Source organism: Bactrocera tryoni, chromosome 2, assembly GCF_016617805.1.
Source record: "Bactrocera tryoni isolate S06 chromosome 2, CSIRO_BtryS06_freeze2, whole genome shotgun sequence".
Classification (NCBI taxonomy): domain Eukaryota; kingdom Metazoa; phylum Arthropoda; class Insecta; order Diptera; family Tephritidae; genus Bactrocera; species Bactrocera tryoni.
In genome coordinates this window covers 26900918-26925174 of record NC_052500.1, presented here as the reverse complement: position 1 = coordinate 26925174, position 24257 = coordinate 26900918, and the positions used below count along the sequence as shown (strand labels likewise).

The 24257-nt window shown below is 32.1% G+C and overlaps 9 protein-coding genes across 10 annotated transcripts; 5 read left to right on the top strand and 4 right to left on the bottom strand.

Annotated features, from left to right (window-relative positions):
- Positions 1 to 742: 742 nt before the first annotated feature.
- Positions 743 to 1709, bottom strand: LOC120768216 (transmembrane protein 230). Its single transcript, XM_040094786.1, has 3 exons — positions 1383 to 1709; positions 1129 to 1327; positions 743 to 1066 (listed from the first exon to the last, which is right to left on the bottom strand). The coding sequence occupies exons 1-2, from the start codon at positions 1566 to 1568 to the stop codon at positions 1142 to 1144; spliced, it is 372 nt and encodes a 123-aa protein (XP_039950720.1). The 5' UTR covers positions 1569 to 1709; the 3' UTR covers positions 743 to 1066; positions 1129 to 1141.
- Positions 1710 to 2046: 337 nt separating this feature from the next.
- LOC120769414 (thioredoxin-related transmembrane protein 2 homolog) lies at positions 2047 to 3214 on the top strand. The gene has a single exon (XM_040096393.1). The coding sequence runs from the start codon at positions 2168 to 2170 to the stop codon at positions 3002 to 3004; it is 837 nt and encodes a 278-aa protein (XP_039952327.1). The 5' UTR covers positions 2047 to 2167; the 3' UTR covers positions 3005 to 3214.
- Positions 3215 to 4216: 1002 nt separating this feature from the next.
- On the top strand, positions 4217 to 5621 carry LOC120769152 (40S ribosomal protein S11). 2 transcript variants are annotated; one of them, XM_040096031.1, is made up of 4 exons: positions 4217 to 4271; positions 4822 to 4947; positions 5044 to 5249; positions 5443 to 5621. In XM_040096031.1, the coding sequence occupies exons 1-4, from the start codon at positions 4260 to 4262 to the stop codon at positions 5564 to 5566; spliced, it is 468 nt and encodes a 155-aa protein (XP_039951965.1). In that variant the 5' UTR covers positions 4217 to 4259; the 3' UTR covers positions 5567 to 5621. The 2 variants fall into 2 exon arrangements, with proteins under 2 accessions (XP_039951965.1, XP_039951966.1); XM_040096032.1 differs by lacking the exon at positions 4822 to 4947 and adding an exon at positions 4574 to 4696 and having other exon boundaries at positions 4245 to 4271.
- Positions 5622 to 9775: 4154 nt separating this feature from the next.
- LOC120768021 (menin) lies at positions 9776 to 14422 on the bottom strand. The gene is made up of 5 exons (XM_040094486.1): positions 14053 to 14422; positions 13350 to 13991; positions 12890 to 13020; positions 12258 to 12800; positions 9776 to 12196 (listed from the first exon to the last, which is right to left on the bottom strand). Exons 1-5 carry the CDS (start codon positions 14420 to 14422, stop codon positions 11531 to 11533), a joined length of 2352 nt encoding a protein of 783 aa, XP_039950420.1. The 3' UTR covers positions 9776 to 11530.
- A 1199-nt stretch (positions 14423 to 15621) lies between these two features.
- LOC120768362 (probable 26S proteasome complex subunit sem1) lies at positions 15622 to 16101 on the top strand. Its single transcript, XM_040095025.1, has 2 exons — positions 15622 to 15820; positions 15875 to 16101. Exons 1-2 carry the CDS (start codon positions 15724 to 15726, stop codon positions 16003 to 16005), a joined length of 228 nt encoding a protein of 75 aa, XP_039950959.1. The 5' UTR covers positions 15622 to 15723; the 3' UTR covers positions 16006 to 16101.
- Positions 16102 to 16739: 638 nt separating this feature from the next.
- Positions 16740 to 18239, top strand: LOC120769653 (COP1-interactive protein 1). Its single transcript, XM_040096758.1, has 5 exons — positions 16740 to 17060; positions 17126 to 17304; positions 17354 to 17568; positions 17633 to 17992; positions 18049 to 18239. Exons 1-5 carry the CDS (start codon positions 16787 to 16789, stop codon positions 18185 to 18187), a joined length of 1167 nt encoding a protein of 388 aa, XP_039952692.1. The 5' UTR covers positions 16740 to 16786; the 3' UTR covers positions 18188 to 18239.
- A 77-nt stretch (positions 18240 to 18316) lies between these two features.
- LOC120767728 (WD repeat domain-containing protein 83) lies at positions 18317 to 19464 on the bottom strand. Its single transcript, XM_040093937.1, has 3 exons — positions 19344 to 19464; positions 18562 to 19284; positions 18317 to 18506 (listed from the first exon to the last, which is right to left on the bottom strand). The coding sequence occupies exons 1-3, from the start codon at positions 19423 to 19425 to the stop codon at positions 18373 to 18375; spliced, it is 939 nt and encodes a 312-aa protein (XP_039949871.1). The 5' UTR covers positions 19426 to 19464; the 3' UTR covers positions 18317 to 18372.
- A 293-nt stretch (positions 19465 to 19757) lies between these two features.
- On the top strand, positions 19758 to 21715 carry LOC120767727 (nucleoporin NUP116/NSP116-like). Its single transcript, XM_040093936.1, has 2 exons — positions 19758 to 19888; positions 19977 to 21715. Exons 1-2 carry the CDS (start codon positions 19812 to 19814, stop codon positions 21400 to 21402), a joined length of 1503 nt encoding a protein of 500 aa, XP_039949870.1. The 5' UTR covers positions 19758 to 19811; the 3' UTR covers positions 21403 to 21715.
- A 146-nt stretch (positions 21716 to 21861) lies between these two features.
- Positions 21862 to 24156, bottom strand: LOC120767726 (serine/threonine-protein kinase RIO3). Its single transcript, XM_040093935.1, has 3 exons — positions 23276 to 24156; positions 22452 to 23216; positions 21862 to 22358 (listed from the first exon to the last, which is right to left on the bottom strand). The coding sequence occupies exons 1-3, from the start codon at positions 24011 to 24013 to the stop codon at positions 22008 to 22010; spliced, it is 1854 nt and encodes a 617-aa protein (XP_039949869.1). The 5' UTR covers positions 24014 to 24156; the 3' UTR covers positions 21862 to 22007.
- Between the last annotated feature and the right edge of the window lie 101 nt (positions 24157 to 24257).

The following is a 24257-nucleotide window of genomic DNA, read 5'->3' as shown; positions in this document are numbered from 1 at the left end:
GGAATCGATGGCATGTGTTCGAAGATAAACAGCTACCTCTCCGACCCTTCTCGATTCCTCACTGCACGAAATCTCACACTTTCCCCCACCAAATTCACAGCGACCATATTCACAAACTGGACGAAGGAGTATAGACTTGAGCTTAACATTGCAGTCGACGGCGTTAAAATTCCGACTGTCAATAATCCTAAGATTTTAGGTGTAACATTTAACAGTCTAAGAAACGTTGTTGGCAACATACAAGGCAATCGGCCAGCCGGTCCTCAATTACGCAGCGCCCATATGGTCGCCTGGATGCAGTGGCACGCAGATGAGGAAACTACAGACACGCTTATGCTTTCCGTTAATAATAATTTCCGTTAAAACAACAACAACAACAACAGAAAGAGACGCCAGAGACTCTATACAATTTATATACTTGTATGTATATAAATTAACAACGTGAGGAGCTAAATACACTTAGCCATTTCCAACTATGTATCTGTATGTTCGCGAACCAACGTCTCAGTTTTTGAGATATGGATCTGAAATTTTGCACACACTTTTCTCACCCTTTGAAGTCAAAGATTTCTTTTGATATTCATAGTTTTTTATTATAAAATATATATATCAGTCATATTTATAATTGCAATAAGTATTTGCATATAAGGTATTTAAATATATGTATGTAGTCACATAAATATATTTTATTAGTTGTTTTTACAAATATATAATCATGTATCAAATAAAAATCACATAAATATTAGAGTTGAGTTAGTTATCAGTCAGTTTATATAAATGCTTTAACTATAAGACCGCTAGTGGAGAGGACAATGGTTTGCAGAATTAGTCTACAATTTTTTTGATAGTGGTGTGCATATATGTAGTGTCTTCTATTTTCAGCTATAGCCATGATCTAATAATTTTAACTATATTTCAAATATTAGAACGAAGTTTTCTAAATGTTTCTATTTTGTAAGAATTGGCATCTTATCTTTGGTTTCAAATTTCCGGAATATATTTTTTTGATAGTGCTGTGCATATAGTGTCTTCTATTTTCAGCTATAGTCATTATATATAATTTCAACTATATTTCAAATAAGTTAGAACGAAGTTTTCTAAATGTTTATATTTTATAAGAATTGGTACCTTATCTTTGGCTTTAAATTTCCGGAATATCATCCCATGAAAATCCTTCACGCTTTGCCAAGATTGACATCAATATGTAGCCATAGTAACCGCCCGGTATAATCATTAGCGAGCCAAGAATAAGCAACGGAGATGCTCGATCAACATAAGTTTGATCTATAACTTCTGTGAAAATTAGTCCTGCAGTCGTCAAGCAAATCTTTAAAAGGCGCTGTAGTTATCATTTGAGAAACGACTTTCAGTGAAAAGCTTACCGTCCCAACAATCAGAAAAAACATCACAAAGAATATCGTTTTCCATGGTAATTTTTGATCAGAACCATAAATAAGTTCTCCATCTTGAAACTCAAAGTTAAGGCTATCCACATCGTCCCTGCCACCCTCACTTTCTGAATCATGAATGCTCCCATAGGATACATGACGTCGACGAATTGTAGGCATTTCCAATTTTTTTAGTTCCAAATTTCAAATAAATAAAAAAAGGCACATCAATTTTTGTATCAACAATCCCTATTTCAACTGACTTTACTCAAATAAAAACACATTATGGATATTTTGATTTTCACAAAGGAAAACAAAATGTCAATTTTGGCATATTGTTTTCAAATAGATCTCTACGGTCACCATTGTGAATAGTTGTTATAAGACCATTCGCAAGCAGAGGAGAGAGTATTGTTTTTTTAATGTATCAATTAATTTTTTTTTTGAAATATTGAAAAGTTATAAAATAGTTCATAAGAAGTATAAATCGTGTAAATACGATACAGTTAACTACAAATCAAATTGTATAAAATTTTGTAAATGTGTTTTTAATTTTATTTGACATATCGTCTCAAAATGTGATCCCAGTATTTTAAATTATATTTATTTCTTTGCCTACTAGGTGGCAAGGTTGCTAAATGTTGAACGAAAATACTTCAAGAGGGCGGTAAGGGTAGAAAGAAAAATATGTCAAAGAATTCTTAAGTGTAAAACGACGGATGCTATTAATTAATATACCAATTTGTGACTAGCATACTAATTTGTGAATTTAACGCAAAATGTCGTTACAAAAACAGTTACGTGAACTTTCCAAACCGTATTACTGGATGAATATTGTACTTTCCATTTCTTACGTAGTCGCTAAGAAACTCTACCCATTATGTACAAGGCTATTCCACCATCGGGGCGAGGAAATGTGTGAATTGGATAGCCGCGAAACAGAAATCTTATTTTTTCTGCTAATTGTGGTTATGATAAGATCACGTAAAACTGGAAGTGTAACCATGGTCAATTATCTATCCGCATCGTTCCTGTACACAAAAGTGGCCAATGTTATTCTTTGGGCATACAGTGATTTTAGATACGGTTTAGCATTCTTATTAGTATGCGTCCTAGTGAGCACTGTATTACCAGAGCCATCGTACCGTGGCCCTGAACATATCACCTACTTTCGTAACATGCAAACATTTGAAGAAGAATTGGTCCGGGATAAGCGAATCAATTGGATTATCTGTTTCTACACAGTGTGGAATCCGAGCTGTGTAAATTTTGCCCCAATTTTTGCTGAACTTTCTGCAGAATATAATTTGGAAAATTTGAAGTTTGGTAAAGTTGACATTGGTCGATTCCCAGATGTTGCGCAAAAATATCGCATTTCTGATAGCAGCTTTTCACGACAATTACCAACTGTTATACTCTTTAAAAACGGAAAAGAGGAGGAACGACGACCTTGCGGAGATTCCAGAGGAAAATTACAAAAATTCTTCTTTTCAGCTGATAATGTAAGGGCCGCATTTGGTCTTAATCAACTTTATAAAGAATGTGTTGAAAATCCGTTGAAGAAAACTAAACAAATAACAACCACTGTGACAGCAGCAGTTAAGAAGACACAGTAATTGTTATATCACTTAGCTAAATTTTAATATCGAATAAATGTATTACGCTAACTTTTTTGTTAGGAAAAATCAAGCCTAATAAACATCGATTTCATTAATTCGTATATTTATTTATTTTGATTATCGCTTTTCACTAATTCAATAAAGAATGTTAAATATGTGTAAATATGCATTTTGAGCAATAAAGACATACCAAAGAATTAAATTTAATACATGTTTCTAATTGCAAATAGCATAGAAGATTGTTATATTTATTAAAAAAAATGCATGAATAATAAAATTGTCAACAGTTTATTGACTTAGTGATAAGTAATTTACATAACCTCAAAGATAAGACAGTAAACTACTTGAGATTCGATATGTTCCGGTAACTAAAGGGCGGAGTTCGGATTAACATGTTTCCAACGTATATGATTTTGAGAAATTTCCAAATTTCAATTCAGTTGTATAAATAATAAATATTCAGTGACCAACCACTACCAATTAAATGCACATATTAACTGGTCTATGTTTTTCTTCTTCTTGCTAGTTGTTGTTGTAATGCGAGAATTCTGCCAAGTTGGCTGTTCTTCACGGGATAAAATATTCGGGACTATGCTGTCGCAGGAATATCCTCTTGATAGTAAAGGAAAGAGTTTTTTCTAAGCCGTATCCAGATTAATCAAAATGTGAGAATTGCTCCGGAAACAGAACTGAATAAACCAACGGTTTATTTATGCTGTACTCTGTGTAAGCGTGTAATTATCAGTATTTCGTTGGGCTGCCAATAAAAAGGTTTTAATAAAAAAATTTATAAATTTAAATATAATGCAAACAAAAATATAAAATATTTAAACTAAAAATACTGAAGAAGGAACTAATGTTCATTACGTTTTCTAATAAATTAAACAAATCTTCAATTATATATCAAGAAAACTGACCGTGATGGATTACTTAAGTAATAAATTATCAAAAATCATTATTTTTCACAGTAACTATTAAAGCCCGCTCAACCTTTTGTGTTATTTTTAACTGTATTACTTAAATAAAGTTGTTTGTTATAAGAAACTAGAAATATTTATTAATTAACTTTTAGGAAAATATTTTGCATATTTAGAGTGAAACGATATGGTAATTTAACTTTTGATGTCATTTTACCTGAACAATAACTGTCAAATACAACGAGCATTTTGAACGAGTAAACTCGATTCTTCTTACTCGTTGAAGCGACTTCCTCTCGTTGTATCTTTCTCTCGTTCTTTTCTTTTACACCAACATGGCTGATCAGGTAAGACGCGAAGTGTTGTGCTAGATTTTTTACTTTAATTCCAAACAAATTAGGTAAAATCCAAAGGTACATAGTCTAAAACTTTAAGTGAGTGTAATATCATGAATTGCTATTAAAAATGTGATAGTGGGAGCAGATATGATGTAAATATTCGAACACCATGTGGTTCCTGTTTGACAGTTATTGGATGTCAATTTTTCTTATACACGTTTTATTAAAACTTGGAAATGTGTTAAATTTTGTGTAATAATCCAAGTTCTATTCTTATTAATTCTTTACAATATCATACTGTGTTACAACAGCAAACAGAACGATCCTTTAGCAAGCAATTTTCTATACCAGTTGTCAGAAGGAAATCGCCCAATGCGAAAAAGAAGTTACGATTGTACCGAAATATAGGTCTTGGATTTAAAACTCCTGCTGAGGTAAAATACCAGAAGATTAATGTGTTCTTTTTTATTTGCATGTCACCCTCCCACCTAATGTGTTTTTTGTTCCTGCTGGATGTTAAACAATAATTGTGAACAAAAAAAAAATACTAACAATAAAGAACGAAAGAGCGTTCCAAAAGCAATTTGGCATCAACCTAAACAGAAAACTCAAGCCTGGAGTGACGAAGAAGAAGGTTCTCCGTCGCTACCGTGATATTGGCTTGGGTTTCAAAACACCCCGTGAAGTAAGTTAAACCACATTGCATTGCATGTTGTCCGCACTTTGAAGAAATATCTTGTATTGTGAAAACTAATAGTTTTTTTTTTATTTATTTATATAGGCTATTGATGGTACCTACATTGATAAGAAATGTCCATTCACCGGCAATGTTCGTATTCGTGGACGTATTCTGACTGGCGCCGTCCGCAAATGCAAGATGCAACGTACAATTGTTATTCGCCGTGACTATTTGCATTTTGTGCGCAAATACAGCCGTTTTGAAAAGAGACACAGAAATATGAGTGTACATTGCTCACCATGCTTCAGGTAATTATATAAAAAAATAATCATCTCTAAATACAACTGAAAGCGAATGATGATAAAATCATGACGGTCTTCATAAACATAATTGCTGAAAAAACTTGACTATATAAAATATACTGACATGCTGCATGCGCTAACATAATTGGTACAATTATTTCGGAAACAACTATTAAAATAATATTTTTCTTTTATTTAGGGATGTGGAAGCCGGCGATATTGTCACCATTGGCGAATGTCGTCCACTCTCGAAGACGGTGCGCTTCAACGTTCTCAAAGTCACCAAGGGACAGGGCTCCAAAAAGAGCTTTAAGAAGTTTTAAGTTCTAGTATTTTTAACTTGATGCTTTTCAAATAAATAAGTAAACCTAAAAAATGTTTCTTGCTTTTTAATAATTATAAACATTTGTAATTTATGCTATAACATCCAAATAATTGAGCATTGTAATTACATTAACAATGTAAGTATGTCCAGAATTGTGCTTTTTAAACCAATTGTTTTAATAATATCACTGTTCCACTTTTAGTAATAGTCAACACTTGCCAAGTGGTCGAGAGACGTCTGTCTGAAAATTTTACTATAGGTGAGTAACAAAAATTTTGTTTTTAGGTTATTTCTCTCAATGATGATAAAATCATGACGGTCTTCATAAACATAATTGCTGAGGACACTTGATAATTAACCAATACACTGATTTATTTATTATTATTATTTTTTTTTTATACCTATTACCGCTTTTGTTTGTTAATCAATATGTTTTTAATTTTTCCTTACAGATTTCTGCATATTTTCGTTTGGATTAGATGATGTTTCTTCAAGCTTAACTCAGGATGTCGTATTTATTTTACTACATACATATAAAAATAATATGTTTAGAAAAAATAATGCAAATAAACTGTAAAATTCTGTTAAATGAATTGTGTTAATATTTTTTTTCTTATGAGAGCTGATGTTAAAAAATTGGTCAGAAATTACCGGAGGAGCTTGATCCTCTGTGCTTGCTTTGTTGATTTAGCAGTTGTATCGCATTACGTCTTATTATAATTTCGATTTCGACATTATAGTTGTTTAAAACAATGGAATTTATAAGGATGCTTATTGATTAGAAAAAGTTAAAAGAAAAACTTGAATGATATTTCCTTACCTTACCTTGCGTTTATTTTAACAAATAGTCTCAGTTTCAATTCATTATTTTATTTTTTAAATTTAAACATTTAGAGCAGATATTGTTGAACAATTGTACAGTACTATTTTGGATGTTTCTACTTGCAATGGTAAACTAATATTACATATTGTTTTAAATGTATTGGTTGCTTTTGATTATCATCTAGTTTTACTCCGTCGCGTGCTACATTCGACGAAAACTGATTTGCATAGGAAATTTGTATCGTTTGCTATTGTTCTGCAACTGGGAACATTATATGTGTGTACGTATATTGAGGACCATACTAATATACTTTCAATTAATTTTTCAATAATAAATCTAAAAAAACTTAATGTTATTGTGGCGCCAGAATTCTGCCGAGTTGACAGTCCTTGACCGGATAAAAATCCGGGTCCGTTTCGGTTATGTAGACCCGGCTGTCATGGGACGGCACAACAACAACATAAAGAAACTTAAATAATTAACAAAAAACAGCTATTAACTTTTGTCGATTTTTATATTTTATTTCTCATTTGTGTTGTAATTTGAATTTTTGCTGTTTTGTCTGTAATTTTGAATATTTTTAGCTTGCAGTTACATTAATTTCTCTATAGCATTTTTATGTGGTATGTATGCATATGGTATGTTTTTTGCTCTAAAGAAACTTTTGTGAAAGTCATAGATATTTCAAATAGCAGTACCAATTTTTAAAACAAATCTCCCGATTATTCTATCGAGGACACATTTTCGAGGATTTCTATAGTCCGGTCAAATTAGAAATAAAAATGAAGTTACATAAATTTGCACGAAGCTGAAAATGAGTAAATTTCTTCAAAACATGATTACAAATAAGATACTAAAACTCTCCGCATCGTTCTGAAATGTGGAAAAAAATACTCGAAACATTTTTATTGCAATTTTCAACGAAAAAATTGTAGATTATAAAATTTAACCTTTAGTATTTTTCCCATATCGAAACGATGCAGAGTATCGGTAAAAAACATTATTATTACAAAAAAGTGTTTTTAACATATTTACTAGCCTTCAGCTTGTTGTCGATTTATGCATCCTTAAGTGTATATTTTTGACCGTAGCATACTGTAAAATTTTGAGCGAACAATTATAAAGAAAATTGTGTCGTTATAATTGAAAATAACGAAAAGTTTTTAAGCGCCTGATCTGGTATAGAAATCAATATTTCCACATTACATGTTATATACAGTATGCGTCAAAACTAGAGCACGCGGAATATCTAGTAGGCATAAAAATAATATGGTAAATTACTATATACATATGTACATACAATTTTTTATAGCAACGAGAAGTAAAATTGGAGTGAATGTCAAATATAAATAACTCTTATTGCAAATTTTGAGGCTCAATTGGCACTTGCTATTAACACCGAAAAAAATAATTTGATAACTTATATATTTCATTCGGTAGTAATATATTAAGTGCTTAAGTTTTGACACACATTAAGCATTTTTCTCCCCACCACCCCCTCACATTGTATATTTTAATTTTTAAGCCGAAAATGTTAATACATATTTATTGTATACGTTTTTATGTGTTACAGAATTATAATAAAATGTGTATGTACTGTATGTATAGGAGTTACTAATTTAATTTTTTTGTTGAATTTACAACATTGTACTTAATTATACATATACTTATATATGTAAGTGTGTATGTATTCTAGGGTGTCCGTTATTTCCGTAGTTGATTTTTTATCAAATCCCTTAACTTTAATTGTTTGCACTATAAACACGAATCCAACGTAAACAAATTTTTATTTTCAATTTTAACCGTGTATAAAATCATATTTCTTTTCCCATGGGATTTTTTGATATTTTAATGGAAAAAAGTAAATACCAAAATTTCAAAAATTGATATTCCAATTTCAATACAATAAATTGCGCTCTACGAAAAAGGTCTTATTGATTTTTTCCATAAAAACATTTCCTACACGCAATCGAAGTTATGCATCAAATGAACTGAGCTTTCATACTGGTGGTGTATACGTTACATTCTGTGTTGCTCATACGACATGGTGTACCATATGAAAACAGTAAATTTGACGTATAATTTTAATTTTGTATAACTTTTAAAGAAATATTTTTCATAACTTTTATTTACTGCTCACAGAATAATAGTTATGTTTTAACTAACTCTTACGCAAAAGGAGTTGAAAAGTAAGTTTTTCCTTTTGTCTTGACAAATAATACTCTCACGTTATTACCTTCAAATCGCAAAGGCAAAACGATGTAAACAATATATAAAATTTAAAGCCACAACAGCCGGTTCTGTGTTACCTGAATTGACCCAGACTTTATACGACCAAGCGCTGTACGTTCGAGGACCTAACTACATTCGGATCGGTAAGTTTTAAAATAACTCTTATTTTATAGAAAAAACTAAAAATAAAAATATAACAATTATTTTGTGAGGAAAAAAATTTAAAATTTTCGACATATTTATGCAGTACCCAAGAAAACAAACAAATTTTATTACTGCATCATGTGTATGTATATATCCGACCCAAAGGAAATTATTCATTCAAACTTGTGAATGTATTTTCTTAGGAGATAAAAGATTTATTGCAAAAGAACTAAAAATGTAATTGTAGCGCGAAAGTAAAATAATTTAGATAAAGGGTTTCTTTACGTTGGATTCTATTTTTTAGCACAAAAATGTAACTTAAGAGCGCGTTCGTAAAAAACAAAAATCAACTTGTTAAACAACAAACAACCTTATGTATACAGATTTTCGGAGTAAATGTGTTTTAAATTTAATTGAGAAATCACAATATAATATTAATATTGTTATGTTTTTGTTTTTCTTTGTTTTATATATTAGTAATTTGTAACATTTAACATTTAAATGTATATGTACATTGTTTAATACCTTTAATAATCTACTAAGGTAGATATTTAAGCAAACATGTTTGTAAGTATTGTAGATTATTGCAAAACGTAACTTTCCATTAAACATAGCTTTTATACTCATTTTTATTTTAACATTATTACTTTGCGAATTTTATGCACTTAATATTAGGATAAATTGATTTTCATCATTATTTTAATCGTTTCTTTCATCACAGACTTTCATTAAAAATTCATTTCTTATTATCATTATTGACAACTCATAGCCATGCCTTAAGTGTACCGAGTATGTACCGAGTACTTGTGATTTTGTCTGACTATTTATTTATATTTTTTGCTGATACACAAGACTTGAATGCATTAAGGTATACTTGAAGTGTTTTGTAAAAGTAAATAGTATAAATCTATGCTATAAGCCTGTTTATAGGGAGGTCTTAAGTGATTAAAAAATATTTATATATTTTATTTTGAAAAACAAGAATAACATAAAAGACGCTAATAATTCAACAGACATACAAAATTGGGTAATAGGTTTATTGGAAAATTAAATAACGGGAAAGTATAATCATGCTACACTGTTGCACAATATGTATGTATATTGGAGAATATTATACTATTAGGACTGCGATTGTGTGCGTATATGTGTACTTATATATTTATATACATGATTATAGTTTGATTACAAACGCTTTTAGAAAAGCATATCACATGAGACAGGAAAAGTGCAACTATTGAATAGTATATTCTCTACATTATCTTTACATACATTTTTAACATAAAATTTGCAGAATATACTTAATACTAAGCTAATATACTTTAAGTTTTTCAAGTATATTTTTGTATGCATTTCATATTTCGTTAAAATAATTGCTTTCATTGTAATTTTGATAAGCAACTTTTTGGCATTACCATTTTTTCATAGAACTATATGCTATAAAAACATAATAAATAGTTTGTTCAATTAAACTAAAATATATTAAGTATACTGCTCTTGTGCTGCACATATTTTCATATGTGTGTATACATTAGCCGTCTTCGATTTGTCACTTCGCTTCGACGTTCTGCAAGATACCGAAATTGACACGGATTTTATCCGGCCATATGTTGATATTTCGGCGATCTAACTATTTGGGTCGGTAAGTAGTAGTAAAAAGTTAGTCGCCACTTCTCTGTTCGCGATGTTTGAGCTATGCTCTCAAATTTACATGTCAAAGCAACCACAAAGTTAACCAAATCAATTCATTATAAGAGAGTTTGTGGATAACTCATTTAAGCGATTCAATATCTCTCTATTTTAACCCTATTTCCTTATGTCAGTCTATTTGATTTATGCTAGTAGTGTGTTCGATTTGTCACCCTCCCAAGTTTTGGCCAATCGAAGATGGCTTGTATTAAATCTTTATTTAAACTGATATTTTTTCAGATTGAAAAGAAGACATAAATGACAAGAACATACTTGCAAAAACTTTTCCATCAAAAAAAAAACTTCGAAAATTATAATTAAGTTTTATAATGTAAAATTTCAATATTGGGCTAGTTCAGTGTCCATGTCGTATTCACTTTTTTATTATCAAACAGTGCCGGTTACGCGGGAAATTTTCAAATTTATAATTTTGTACTTCGTATTCCTAAGATAACTTTTGATTCTTTTTTAAGTCAAAAACGAACGTTTTGGGGGTTGCTATTGTTAGTGGCAACCTTATTCAAACTATTTTCCTGTATTATTCATCTCTAAAGAAGAAAATATTCCTATATACCAGAAAAATAATAGTATTAGTCCAAAACCCGCCCTTTCGAAATCCGTGATCGGCCTATTTGAGCATCTCAAATGATCAGTAATAAAGAGTTCAAAATCCAAAAACATTTTAGAAAGAAGTTTAAATGCGTAGAAAATCTAACTATTTAATTGAATCATTAAATAAAATCGAAACTCAAGCCGGAGCAATTCAAAACTTGTTGACAAATTTAATAACAAATATTCGACTATAATCAACGAAAGTGTGCAACGAATAAATGCTATATGATTTTCATATCTGATTATATACATACTATATGTATATTATTGTATGTATTATATAGAATTGGAAAAGTTTTTGCGTCAGCACGATTCGATCATGTGGTAATGTTATGAATATTAAAAGTATAGAAAATAGGTATAATATTTATAAAACCCTATCATAGCCAGTATCTATATACACATATATAGAAGAAGAAGCTTCCTTACAGCATTATTTTAGTGTGCTTACCTCTGCCAAAATATTTACTCGCGCCGGGAGCGTTTAGGGCGCGAAGCAGCAATTGTTGTAGCAGTGCTACCATTATCATTTGAATTGGTATTGCTATCGCTTAAAACTGCATTATAATTTGTATGAAGTGATTGCAAATTATTGCCTGGTACATGAGCTGTGGCGTACGTTGAAGTTGTCGTGTGATTACCGAGCTTATCAATTCCGCGTATCTTTTTGCTCGCCACAGATTGGGCGGTAACTTGCAGCGAAATTGCATGAGTGTTTAATTTTTCGGCCAACAACAGGTCTTTCAGACCCTTCATTTTCTGACTATAAAGTGTAATTACCGGACGTTTCATCATAAACTCGAAGGGATCCTCATCGGTAGGTGAGTGTGTTTTTATCTCTGCGCATGATTCTTTTTCATTTTCTTGCAACAACTTAGCATTGGTATTTGATATTTCCATTTGGACGACATTTGTGACAACAGTATCTTTATTCGGAACATTTTTCAAGCCATTTGTTGACTCATTTTTACAGACATTCTGTCGCTGTTCCAAGTGTTTCTTTTGTTCAGCGAATGGCTCTCCTCCTCCCTGTAATAAAAAATCTGGATTCAAAATTTTCTCACCACACGCGGCAGTTAGATCTGCTAATGTGGCGGTGATGTCGGTTTTTTTCACATCCGCCGAAGACTTCTGAAATTTATATTGGAAATTAACGGCGAAAATGTAAACAAAAAGTGCTATCAACGCTTACCTCTTCCTTCTTGAAATTATTATTATTAATATTACAGTTATTTGTTTCATCTTTCTTTACATCCACAATTACATGTTTCTTTTCCACTTTCGGTACCTCATTATGTGTTGTATCCTCCTTTAATGAGGAAGTTGTTGCTTCAGTTGATTTTTTTGTAGATGCAATTTCTTCATCTTCGGGGACTTTAATTACTACTTGTGATCTTATGTCATAATCGAATTTTGTTATATTGTTTACTAATGGTTTAGCCCAGCCAATGTGTAGTATCGGTGTTAAACTATCTTCCTCCCACTGACAAATCCCGTCATAGAATCGCAATAAATTTGCAAATACTTCAGAATCGCGTAGAATGCTTCTAGCAGAATGACCCGAACTTTCTGTCTTCATAACATGTGGGATCATCTCATTTGCAATATCCAAAAGTTCTTTATATATTTCCTCATCATCGCGACAACTGTATGTATATAGGCGTATGACATCCGCCGCATTAGCCCACGAAGCAAACGCTTCACGATATTTTAAAAGTCGATTATAAAAATTTCCCTAAAACACATGAGCACATATGCAGTATATAAATTAAATGGATAATACAATTCATGAGTGGTTAAACTTTTTAATATAAATCTCCATACCTGATAAGTGTAAGGGTAAACGTGATGATTGTGGTAGAATTTGCGTGCTGACTGTATTGCCTCCTTATAAAGTTGTTCACAAGATATGCGTTTAGGCGAGGGAGAGATTTCTTCTAACTCACCAAGTGTTCCTGAATATAAAATAGTTTTATAAATAGTTGGCGCATACAAAAAACCGCAAATTGATATAAAAAATGAAGTGTACGCATCATAGCTATGCCGCAAAACACTAACAAATAATATATAGCTAAACATATGCATATATAATATGCACGTATATGTATGTACTTATATGTATATATTATATTACTTACTGTTTACTACCGGTAGATTAATATATACTAAATTTAAGTTTCTTTGTATGGATAAAAATGTATACATATTAGGTATTGTGTATGATTGTACAGGCTAATTATATATATAGTTTATCGTTTACTTTCGATTAAATAGAAAAACTTACCCAATGCCATGGGGTACTTTGTTAAATGACCCATATCATACAATAGCCAAAGTAGTTTTTGTTGCATATCTGCCACTTCAACGCAATCGCTATTAGTTGTCATTGATATATTTATAGCTGATACAACAGCAGCAACTTCCATAGCTCTATCACATACAACTGCCAATCCACTGAGATATAACCACGAACCAGACTCTATGCCAGCTGTTATGTCCTGTCCGCGTTTATCTTCACTTCCTTTGCCATGCCACGTCACTTCGATACATTCAATTTGCTTAGAGCCAAATACAACCCAAGCATGATCTTCAGATATAGCCAGATGTACGTCACGATACCCTAACAATTGACAACCAGCGACAACAGCTAGCGCTACACCAAAACAATCCAACTTATTGCCCGACAAATAACTATATAAGTTTTGTAAATGAGCTCGATCTTTATAACTGCTTCTTATTAATGAGTGCCATATTACATCAGACACTTTTTTGATAATTTCACGTGTTGCTTGACGATTTTGAGCTGATTTAGGTTTTTCAACAACAGAGAGTATGCTTTGAAATTTCTTATATAAACCCGAGACAAGCTCGTATGTTACAACTGGAAAAGGCACACTGTTGCTTTTTATAATGCCACAGTTTTGTGCTAAGTAAGAAACTATTTAGTATATAAAATTGTTATATTGCAAAATTAGCGAAAAAAATACCTGACGATAAAGGACTGCCAACAACAGCTGCAAGGAGTGGAGGTGAAGATATAGTGGTATTCGAAGCGGCATTTGATAATGCATGTTCCGCAGCTAATGCAGCGTCGCCTGTAGTTAATGAAAGCTCGATATAACCGGCAACAATTGAGAGCAATGTTAAATCGGGTTCACTTCCACTTATCGAGGAACCCGCTTCAAGTGATCGCCGAAAAAAATTCACAACATCGGTTATAGATTTAAGGGGAAAATTACTAGGATCAACTACTGAATGGGGAAAATTTTGTCTCTCCGTTGGGTTATGCTGATTTTGTTGATTATTAGAATGACCAACAGATGGGCTCGCACTTGCACTACGAGTCACAGTGGACATTGTATTTGCACTATTATGTTTTATTCAATTCAAAGATCTTTATAAATTATTATTGATACAATGAACCAACCTAGTGACACTTTTATTGATGAAAATGGGGGACGCCACAAGTTGACAAACAACTTTTCCCGTTGCTCTATTTAGAGCTTCACCTCTTTTTCGTTATATACTCTGTTTTATTCGTTACTGCTTTGTTGCTAATGTTAACATCGTCGTAACTCATAGCTTTTTTTTAAATATCTATTTTGTAAGCACTTTGAAAAAAATTTGCGCGATATGAAAATAGTATTTATGGCCGGTTAGATTATATATTTTGCCATTAATAATCATAACTTTTAAATGAAAACATGTTATGACGTTTCACCATTGTAAAGGAACTTTAGTTTATTATGTATGTACATTTGTATTTCACTATGTGGACTAGCGAATGTCTCTTCTTAGCATACCTCCATATGGAAAAACAACATTACAACGTAATGAAATAGCGATAGTCCCTAACACATTTAAATACCTTGATAGCATTTTATTTCTGTGATTCCGATATTTAAATTAAAATTGTAATTCGCATCATATACATATATGAAATCGCCACCTGCAACTCGCGTTTTATATTTTTTGCTTTCAACTCTATTTCGATTTTCCTAGCCACTTGCGAATTGTTTACAAAACATTAAATGACGTCTTAAAATTTCTGTACCAAAACAAAAGGAATGTTAGTGTTGTGACTTTGATATCAGCAATTCCTCTATCGATTCAATTATTTTCTATGACTCACTCATGTTTTCAATAACATGATTAAAATACTTAATTTAGCTTGAAGTAAAATAAAAACTATATCACTTTTTCTATAACATAGTACATAAAACAAATAGCATATATTAGAAGTATTATAAATATTTTAAAATCAAAAAATATTCGACTATAAATCGCCAAAAAAATTCTCATCACTAATAACAGTTTACAAATATTTGCAACATTACAGAAAATATTTTAGAACTAAAATTATTTTATTATGAATTGCACTAGTTTTATGTTTATTTTTAAACCTACAAAATCTTGCCATCAACTGCACACTTACAAGTATCATTTATCGGTGTACAATAATATTAGAAATTAAATTTTTCGTTAAATACATCTGGCATTATCAAGTACTCGTATAATTAATCGTTACATTTCACTCGCTATATATTTGACAGATGACTCGGCATTGTTTTTCTGCAAAGAACGCATTGAATTATTCGTGGGAATTGTAACAATTTGTGATTGGTCTGATTTTATTTTTACAAAGTATTTTATAAAAAATGTCATCAGATAAAGACAAGGAGAAAGATAAAAATGCCAAAGCCGATTTGGGTCTTTTGGAAGAGGATGACGAATTTGAGGAATTCCCAATCGAAGGTTAGTGCCTTAAACCCCTTAAAATTACTAGCTAAATATAATAAATATTTGTAGATTTCAATATTGCGGATGATGATCAAGATGAAGTGAACGTGTGGGAAGATAATTGGGATGATGACAATGTCGAAGATGATTTCATTCAGCAACTGAAAGCGCATTTACAAAAACAGGCGATGGAAATATAAAATTACTCATCTATAAGTTATCTACAAATTAGTTTTAGTGAAATCAGCTAATAAATTTTGCACATTGTAAAACCGGGTAAACAAAACTGAAACAAATCGTATATATTTTAATATTATGCCTAAATGGTGTTAAAAAGTGTTATAAACAACCATAATATAATGGAAGGAAAAGCATTGAAAATCCTTTAGAAAATGTGAATTAGTTTAGCATCGCAATCATTTAATTATTAGGTCTTGGGGTCAGCTTTGAAAAAGGTTCCAGGCTCGCCTCCTGTATAATGATGGAACTATTTCTATTTTTGGTATGCTAATTTCAAGCTAAGCTATTCTCGACGTCAAAGTTAACTTCCACTGGTCTTTTTCGTGAGTTTTCGTATTGCTCATAATAATGACACCAATTTGAGACAGGAATTTTTGAAAGCTTGCAATTGTCATTTACAGACAAATAATCGATAGTAAATTGGCCAAAGTTGACAATTTATGTCTTGAAATATTTTTATATATTTGCTAACTTTAATAAGCTTTTCTCAAAGGAAGATATTTAAAAATGATTAATTCACATCATTGTAAAATGATTGACAGAATATATACCTTTTTCATCATATAACGTCAGCTGTTCATTATGTTCCCGTGTCAATTTTAAATCATATGGTGCTCTTTGTGTTGTGTTCCTTTGTTTACATTTCTCTGCAAAATTTAAAAAGTAACAAATTATTTTCCCGCTTGTTCGAATAGTTTATTAAATAATTTCATTGAAAGCAATTTTTATTAAAGAAACAAAATGCTTTCAAAAGAATATCTCGACAGTTGGAATGAGTTGTGTGCTGAATGCAAAATGGTAGAATCGGATTTGGCAAATCCTTCGGAAAAGTGGCTTACCAAAGTCCTGGTAAGCTATTTAAGGATGTTTGGATATCGAGTCGAAATACCATGCTCTGAAGAAGGATCACGGGAGAAGAGAATATTCTTAATAAAATTAGTACGACACATTGACCATATTTATAAAATTAGCGACAAATCATTTACGTTCACATATTATGACTTGCTCAAACCTTGTAAGGCAATAATTCAAACTTATGAAAATTCAATTTTTTATTTATGCTTCTTCATTATTTTGAAGCTACCAAAAAGACGTCACATATGTTGGGGATTCTTCTAAATTACCTTTATTATATGAATATGTTTAAAACCGATGTTTTTAAAATGGCTAATGATAGATTAGCAGAACGGCAGGAATTGGTAGATAAAATTAAGCATACAATTGAAGATAATCGGAAAAGACAAAACAAGGCAGAAAAGGTAAATAAGCATTCCAAATACAGTCTAATGGTAATGGCAATATTTTTAGATGCACGAAGAACTAGCTTTTCTTTCCAATCAAATTCCGCTGCATAAGAATCAATTAAAATCAGTTACTTCTGAATTAAGTCGACGCGAGAGTGAGTCGCAACAAATAGCTATTGCTGTAAAGGATTTAAAAACAAAAATAGATGAACTCAAAGGAAAAGTACGAAATCTGAAACGTCTTATTGTTCCTGAAGAAGAAGGACAGGAATTACAAATGTAATAGTAGAATATGTAAAGATAATATAGGTAATAATGTCAATTAAATTCATATAATTTACAGACAGTTAAATAAAATCCAAGAACAAATAACAGAATACGAAAATCAGACTCGAAATGCCGAAAGCAATCTAAAAATGCATATTTCGGACAACAACAGGCTGCAGGAGATACTAAAACTAGTTGAGTCTGCTAAAGATATCTTATCGTCAGATTTTGTAGACAGTTTTAACAGCTCTTTAAATAATCTTTTAACTGCTGAAACAAAGGTTGCAAGTTGTGAAAAAGAAAAACTGCAACTAACGCAAACCAACATTCAACACCAAAAAACTTTAGAATGTTTGCAGGAAAAAATGAAACTCGAACAACATCAATTCGATGAGGAAAAACAAAAACTTCACACATCAATAATGTCCAAAACCAAGTAAGGTGTAAAAAGCATAAATTTTTTATAACATTTAATCACATATCTTATTTTAGGGAATGTGATGTTCTAGAGGCTCAAACAGAAAATTTAAAATGTGAAATATTTGCAGTAGAAAACTCAATAAATGAGCAAGAGGATATACAATCATATATTCAGGAAAATATTGGGGTATTAATGGAAAAGTACAAATGAATTAATTTCAATACAAAATACATAAAAAGAAAAGAAAATTGTTTAAATATTTCTATTAGCTTATAAGTGAAAATAAATTTAATACATATTATTAACTCAATTTAAATAGTATATTGATTTTATTATATCTTAACCATTAAGTCAAAAAATACAATATATAAAATAGGGAAGAAGTAAATATGGTGTTATGAGGTTGCATTATCGATATCGTCTTCATTAACATCTGTATTGTAGACATATAAGTCTCGACGTCGCGTGAACACAATTTCATTTTCTTTGGGGTGTGTATTCAGTGAATTAACAACTCCTCCATTTTCACCTAAACCAAAAATACTTAAGTTTCATCAATATATAAAAAAATTAAATATACCTACTCAATTGAATGCGTTGTAAAATTTTTCCATCAAGGAGATCCCAAACAACTGCACATCCCTCGCTAGTTCCTGAGACAATGTGAGCATCATTAGCCATAATACCACATTCTATATGGAAATCTTCTGCCTTGTGACCTTTATATTCGGACAAAAGACTACCAGTATCGCAGTCGATAAGACGAACTGTGCTATCTTGACATGCCGCTACAATACATTGTTCGTCGCGGGTCAATTTTAAAAATGTAATGGGCTCCCCGATTTTATCACACACTAATTCCCCTACACGTATGTCATATTGACGGATACATCCATCCAAAGATGATGTTATTATTTTGTGTTCATTCGTTTGAACTGTTGTAATACAATCTCGTGCATCTTTCATAACTTGAACGGGTTCTAATCGTCGTGTTCGTATATCCCAACAGAAAACCGCATTATCACGTCCACCGGATATTGCAATGGAAGAGTCCTCATTAAAACAGACACATCTTACTCCGCCAGCGTGACCCCGCAACCGACGTACTGGAACACCGGTGGATACATCCCAATAAATTATACTTTTATCAAGACTTGATGAAACGATATAACAACTGTCGCAACTGCCTGAGGCATCTGTAACCTCATCTGCGTGACCACCATATGTTTTAAGTAGTAATCCTGTTTTAGGATTCCACAGTTTGATCTTCTTATCTGATCCGCAACTTAAGACATATGAACCATCAACTGCAATTTCCAAAAAAAAGGCTTTATCGATGAAAGTATTATTTACAGGTTCAACAAACCATTATAGCGTACTGCTCGTACCGCACCCTGCTTGCAATCAATTACTTTGCAACGGTGAAAATCCTTATAAGTGGAAATCATTTAGCTTTTTCTGTAAACACAAATATTTTGAAAACATAAACAAATAGGTATTGTATACAAAAAATCGATTACACTCGATATTTTGAAAGCAAAAAACAAACAATTGAGGATTTCATTGGTTCATTATCAGAGACTAGCTTTATTTTGATCAATTTAAGAGATTGTCTGGCAAAACTTTAGCACTTTTAAAGATTTTGTATTACCATAACCATGTATAAAGCAGATTTTTCTAAAAATCTGGTATTACCAAATAAAATGAAATTGTCCACTAACCGTTTCGATATTTATTATCGATTTTCCGATTATACAATGTAGTCAACTGACAAACCCAGAGTCATAACAAATAATTATAAATTAAATAGCAGACGGAATTTAAAGTTAAAAGGATGGTTCTTTGTAGGTTTTTTCTCCAAGGTAGCTGCAGATTCGGGACTAAATGCAATAATGAACATTTGGACATCAAGTAGGAATACAATTCAATAAATTAAAATTGAAATTTCGTTGCATTTACATATATGTATTATAAATGTAATATATTTACCATTATCTAGACAACTTGTTAAAACCGATTTAGAAGCTGCAATTAATGGGAAGCAATGGCCAATATCATGTTTTGGACCCTTTAAAGATAAACCATGTATACCAAGTTTCATAGAAGATCAATCCTTCGAAGAGATTCGTTGGCTATGTTATGAAGCAAAACAAAAGAACTGTGTGGACCAATATGTCCAGCATTTCTCCAAGGAAGCGATGGAAGCAAATAATAAAATGAAAACTATGTTGCAATTATCTCCAGCTGTTATAGATGTTATTTGCCGTCTTTACGATGCACCTGCTGAAGGTAATGCTAACACAGGATTAACAAAAAGTAATGTTAATAACCCTTTCGGACTTGGAGGTAATATTGTCAACGATACCACCTCAATATTTAACAAGCCTTTAAGTGGAAATAGTAATTTTGGTGGAGCTTTTGGCAATAATACTACTACTACAGTCGGACAAACTTCTACGCAGGGTGGAAGTATTTTTGGTGGAGGTGGTTTAGCCTTCAGTTCGCAAAACCAGCAATCTTCGATTTTTTCGCAACAGTTACAAAAACCTGCTTCTGTGTTTGGAGGTGGGGGCACACAAGGAAGTTTATTCGGGCAAACTCAAACAAATACCGGAATTATTGGCGGACTTTTCGGACAAACACCACAACCGACTGGTAATGTGTTTGCTCAAACAGCGTCACAACAGCAACAAACACAACCTACAACCAATATTGGATTATTTGGGCAACATGCACAACAACCACAATCAGGATCTCTCTTTGGACAACAAAATCCAACTCAAACAGCAACAGGTGGAAATTTGTTTAATCAAAGTATTCAGCAGCAGCAGCAGCAACAACACAATGGCACAAATGTATTTGCGCAAGCAATACAATCACAGCAAACACAATCAGCATCCGGATTCCCAATGTATCAGACTAATAAGCCTCCAACATCTTCCGTTTTTGGACAACAAAATGTTTTTGCGCAACAGAGCTCAGGAGGAATGTTTGGTCAACTATCTGCAAATACACCTGGGAATAATCCTAATAATTTGTTTACACAACCAGTCACTACAACAGATACAAATGGTATGTTTAAAAACCCACAAAACATATTCGCCCAAGCTGTACAACAACAACAACAACCTCCTCCAAATATGTTTTCGCAAACAAACCAAACCTCAACGACAGTGCAACCACCACCAGGGTTTTTCCAACAAAATATTCAATCGCAGCAAATAACAAATCAGAATGCAGCCTTTGCACAGCCGATGGGAGTAAATAACTCTTCGTTGCCTCTCTTACAATCGCCAGTGGTTAGTAGCTCTGTCTACAGCAAATTGGAGGATCTTACATCAGAAGACATTGAAGCATTCAAAGCTGACACTTTTACGCCGGGTCGAATTCCAAATGTTCCACCTCCTAGAGAGTTGATCAATTAAGCAATTATACACAAGTAACAATGACCAGGAAACGAATAATATCAAAAATAACAAACGTGTACGAAACAATGCCAATAGTGCCAATGCATAAAGGATTTCGAAAGTCTATGTGATAATGAATTCATTCGATTTATATAGGACAAGAACGACTACACGAAAAATTTAATGGAACAGTTTTCCACATTTTTGTTAACGACTACAGTTACACAGCATGTAATGTAAAAATAAATTATTGCCTTGATCTTCATGTGACCAACAATATACGAAATTAACTAAATGTAACTCTCTGAATATGTATACTTTACCAAAATTAGCAATTCATTAAATTAATTTTGTGCATAGTATATAGTTTTCATTTTATTGTTTACTTTCTGTAACTTTAAATATTTTTTTGCAGTTGATAAACTTTCATGCAGTTCTCAAAAACTAACACTGTTTTAGTAATTTGGAAAAAAATAATAATAATAAAAATCACCAAGTTTCTGTATTTCTAATATTCATCTGAGAAAAGCTTATTTACACATTACTATTTTCTTTCATAAAGAATTCTACTAGATACCTTCTTTTTTTCATAAACACTATTGTTTCTTGTGCGCTGCATACTTTTACAACTTATTGGCTTGTTCTACACCAATAGTGTTTATTTTTAAAACCTCAAACGCACAAGCGGCTTTATCAACATTTGAATTACACAATTCACTTTCACATTCTTTTGATGTTTGTTGTTGCCGCTCGCGTTGCGATTTTTCCCAAGCCAAGTCGAATGGATAAGCAAGAGGTTTCAGTTCATCGGGACAGAATTCTTGGGAAGGAGCTGTGGCCTGAGCTATCGAGGCACCACGAGTATGAATACGTTCTAACATGGCAGCATTATGTGTCTCGGCGTTTAACGATGTAATATATTCGAAAAGTTGTTCCTTCGTATAAATATTCGGCAAACCGCGTTTTTCGAAGAACTAAACAAAAATTTAATACACACAGATATAATTACCAAATAATAATTTGCACGACAAAATATATACGAAAATTTATATAAATGGTAAACTTACATTTATTATATTGCCACAATCGCGCATCAGAAATTCTAAAGCACTTGGGTGTTCCGGTTCAACTGACTGTGCTACGTCGATAATCCAACATTTGTCATCGTACCAAAGGATATTGTATTCGCTCAGATCAGCATGTATTAACTTTGCTTCGTTATATAACTTGTACATTGTTGCAACGATTTCTTCGTAGGCAACAGATAGTTCAGATTGACTTAAGCGTGCATCCTTAAGTTTTGGGGCGGCATTATGATTATCACCAATGAAAGACATTACCAAAACATGTTTTTTCAAAATGACCACATCTGGGCAATTAATACCGACACTTTGCATTCGCATTATATTATGCATTTCCTTTTCTGCCCACATATTTATAATAACTCGATTATTTTGTTTGCTAAAACGATCCTTAAAACGGTAATCATCCTTGATATATCTGTCTCGTTGCTTAAATTCATTTAATGTGGTTTTAAAAATTTTTATAGCACACTCTTTTGGTAACAAATGCGGGGAACATATTGTTCCACCATTACCGCTTGCATTATCTGCATAGGTGGGATCAGAATTTGCATGTAAGATCACTGCTTCTTTGCCTGTTGATATAATACCGTTTATTTGCTCCAATATTTGATTATTTATTAATTTATAGAGTAACAGGCGAGTAGGTGCGTCGACACCCATTTCTGCTGTGGCCACATTAGCTTTGCGATCGTGCATTTTATTTTTCTTATTACCTCGACGGGAATATGTCTTCAGTTGGTTAAAAACCTATATATAAATATGTACAGAATTAATTGAATTGATGTTAGCATTAACGACTTTCTTACTTGATTGGAAAGTTTCATGTCAAATCCAGCGCCATCACCCGTTGGAAACTCAGGAGGAAATGACATAACTCTACAAGCATTACGAACTCCACACAATTGAGGGTCATGCTTGGTTATCATTTCGCCCTCTTTGTCCATTTTAAATCCACATTTTGGTATTGCGTCTAATATTTTCTCGTTCGTTTCAAAACGATCCCAATCCCGCTTATGTCCACTTGCTTCGTCCTCATTTTCCAAAGAGTCATCGGAATCATTTAAGAATTCTAAATCCCCATTACGTCGAAACTTATCCAATGTTACCGTCACCTTACTATCCTTGTTCCGTTTATTCTCAATTCGTCGCAATTCTTCATTATATTCATGATCGAATTGCGATTGGAGCATTTGAGCTATAACGGCGTCAGAATCACATCCTATGGTGTCTTCTTGTGAAGCAGCTAATAATGCAGAATAATCTTCCCATTCACCGTCTTGCGATAGTTTCTCTTGATTGGTTGTTGTTGGCACATTTGCAATTGTAGAATAAAGTTGAGATTGAGTATTTATTGACGTAGCTATATCAGCATCAGTGGATTCTTGCTTCGCCTGTTGTAATAAACGTTCTTCAAAACGTTTCTGTTCTTGATTATGTACACGATGTGCATATTCTTCAGACATAATTTCAGCGAAGCTCATTGTTTCTGGTGGTTTGGTTGAAGTTATGCCCCATGCATTTTGTTGTGTTTTTTGTGAATCCATTTTATTTATTTTTCTAATAATTTTATGCTCTTACTCTATTACTACAAACTATACCTACTCGGTGTTTAACTAAAAATTAAAACGTTTTATAAAAAAATGTTATTACGTTTTGTGAAATGTATATTTTTAATAAGCTACGAAATCTTGTGAAATAAGATGCCAGGGTTCCATATCACATGTTTTTCTTATTCAGAGTTGTATTTACTTTTTTTAAAAATATACCTATTTTCCTTCTCCAAATATA

What these genes read in the sequence shown, in the direction of transcription:
- LOC120768216 (XM_040094786.1), bottom strand. Translation starts at nt 1,568, where the DNA reads ATGCCTACAATTCGTCGACGTCATGTATCCTATGGGAGCATTCATGAT. An exon ending in TTTTTCTGATTGTTGGGACG is followed by an intron (nt 1,328 to 1,382) that starts GTAAGCTTTTCA and finishes CGCCTTTTAAAG; the next exon opens with ATTTGCTTGACGACTGCAGG.
- LOC120769414 (XM_040096393.1), top strand. Translation starts at nt 2,168, where the DNA reads ATGTCGTTACAAAAACAGTTACGTGAACTTTCCAAACCGTATTACTGG.
- LOC120769152 (XM_040096031.1), top strand. An exon ending in GTTTCAAAACACCCCGTGAA is followed by an intron (nt 4,948 to 5,043) that starts GTAAGTTAAACC and finishes TTATTTATATAG; the next exon opens with GCTATTGATGGTACCTACAT. An exon ending in CATTGCTCACCATGCTTCAG is followed by an intron (nt 5,250 to 5,442) that starts GTAATTATATAA and finishes TCTTTTATTTAG; the next exon opens with GGATGTGGAAGCCGGCGATA.
- LOC120768021 (XM_040094486.1), bottom strand. Translation starts at nt 14,422, where the DNA reads ATGTCCACTGTGACTCGTAGTGCAAGTGCGAGCCCATCTGTTGGTCAT. An exon ending in TGGCAGTCCTTTATCGTCAG is followed by an intron (nt 13,992 to 14,052) that starts GTATTTTTTTCG and finishes TTTCTTACTTAG; the next exon opens with CACAAAACTGTGGCATTATA. An exon ending in ATAATTTCAAGAAGGAAGAG is followed by an intron (nt 12,197 to 12,257) that starts GTAAGCGTTGAT and finishes TATAAATTTCAG; the next exon opens with AAGTCTTCGGCGGATGTGAA.
- LOC120768362 (XM_040095025.1), top strand. Translation starts at nt 15,724, where the DNA reads ATGTCATCAGATAAAGACAAGGAGAAAGATAAAAATGCCAAAGCCGAT. An exon ending in TGAGGAATTCCCAATCGAAG is followed by an intron (nt 15,821 to 15,874) that starts GTTAGTGCCTTA and finishes AAATATTTGTAG; the next exon opens with ATTTCAATATTGCGGATGAT.
- LOC120769653 (XM_040096758.1), top strand. Translation starts at nt 16,787, where the DNA reads ATGCTTTCAAAAGAATATCTCGACAGTTGGAATGAGTTGTGTGCTGAA. An exon ending in TTATGACTTGCTCAAACCTT is followed by an intron (nt 17,061 to 17,125) that starts GTAAGGCAATAA and finishes ATTATTTTGAAG; the next exon opens with CTACCAAAAAGACGTCACAT. An exon ending in TCAATAATGTCCAAAACCAA is followed by an intron (nt 17,993 to 18,048) that starts GTAAGGTGTAAA and finishes ATCTTATTTTAG; the next exon opens with GGAATGTGATGTTCTAGAGG.
- LOC120767728 (XM_040093937.1), bottom strand. Translation starts at nt 19,425, where the DNA reads ATGATTTCCACTTATAAGGATTTTCACCGTTGCAAAGTAATTGATTGC. An exon ending in ACGAGCAGTACGCTATAATG is followed by an intron (nt 19,285 to 19,343) that starts GTTTGTTGAACC and finishes TGGAAATTGCAG; the next exon opens with TTGATGGTTCATATGTCTTA. An exon ending in TTTACAACGCATTCAATTGA is followed by an intron (nt 18,507 to 18,561) that starts GTAGGTATATTT and finishes TTTTTGGTTTAG; the next exon opens with GTGAAAATGGAGGAGTTGTT.
- LOC120767727 (XM_040093936.1), top strand. Translation starts at nt 19,812, where the DNA reads ATGGTTCTTTGTAGGTTTTTTCTCCAAGGTAGCTGCAGATTCGGGACT. An exon ending in AATGAACATTTGGACATCAA is followed by an intron (nt 19,889 to 19,976) that starts GTAGGAATACAA and finishes ACCATTATCTAG; the next exon opens with ACAACTTGTTAAAACCGATT.
- LOC120767726 (XM_040093935.1), bottom strand. Translation starts at nt 24,013, where the DNA reads ATGGATTCACAAAAAACACAACAAAATGCATGGGGCATAACTTCAACC. An exon ending in ACATGAAACTTTCCAATCAA is followed by an intron (nt 23,217 to 23,275) that starts GTAAGAAAGTCG and finishes ATTTATATATAG; the next exon opens with GTTTTTAACCAACTGAAGAC. An exon ending in ATTGTGGCAATATAATAAAT is followed by an intron (nt 22,359 to 22,451) that starts GTAAGTTTACCA and finishes ATTTTTGTTTAG; the next exon opens with TTCTTCGAAAAACGCGGTTT.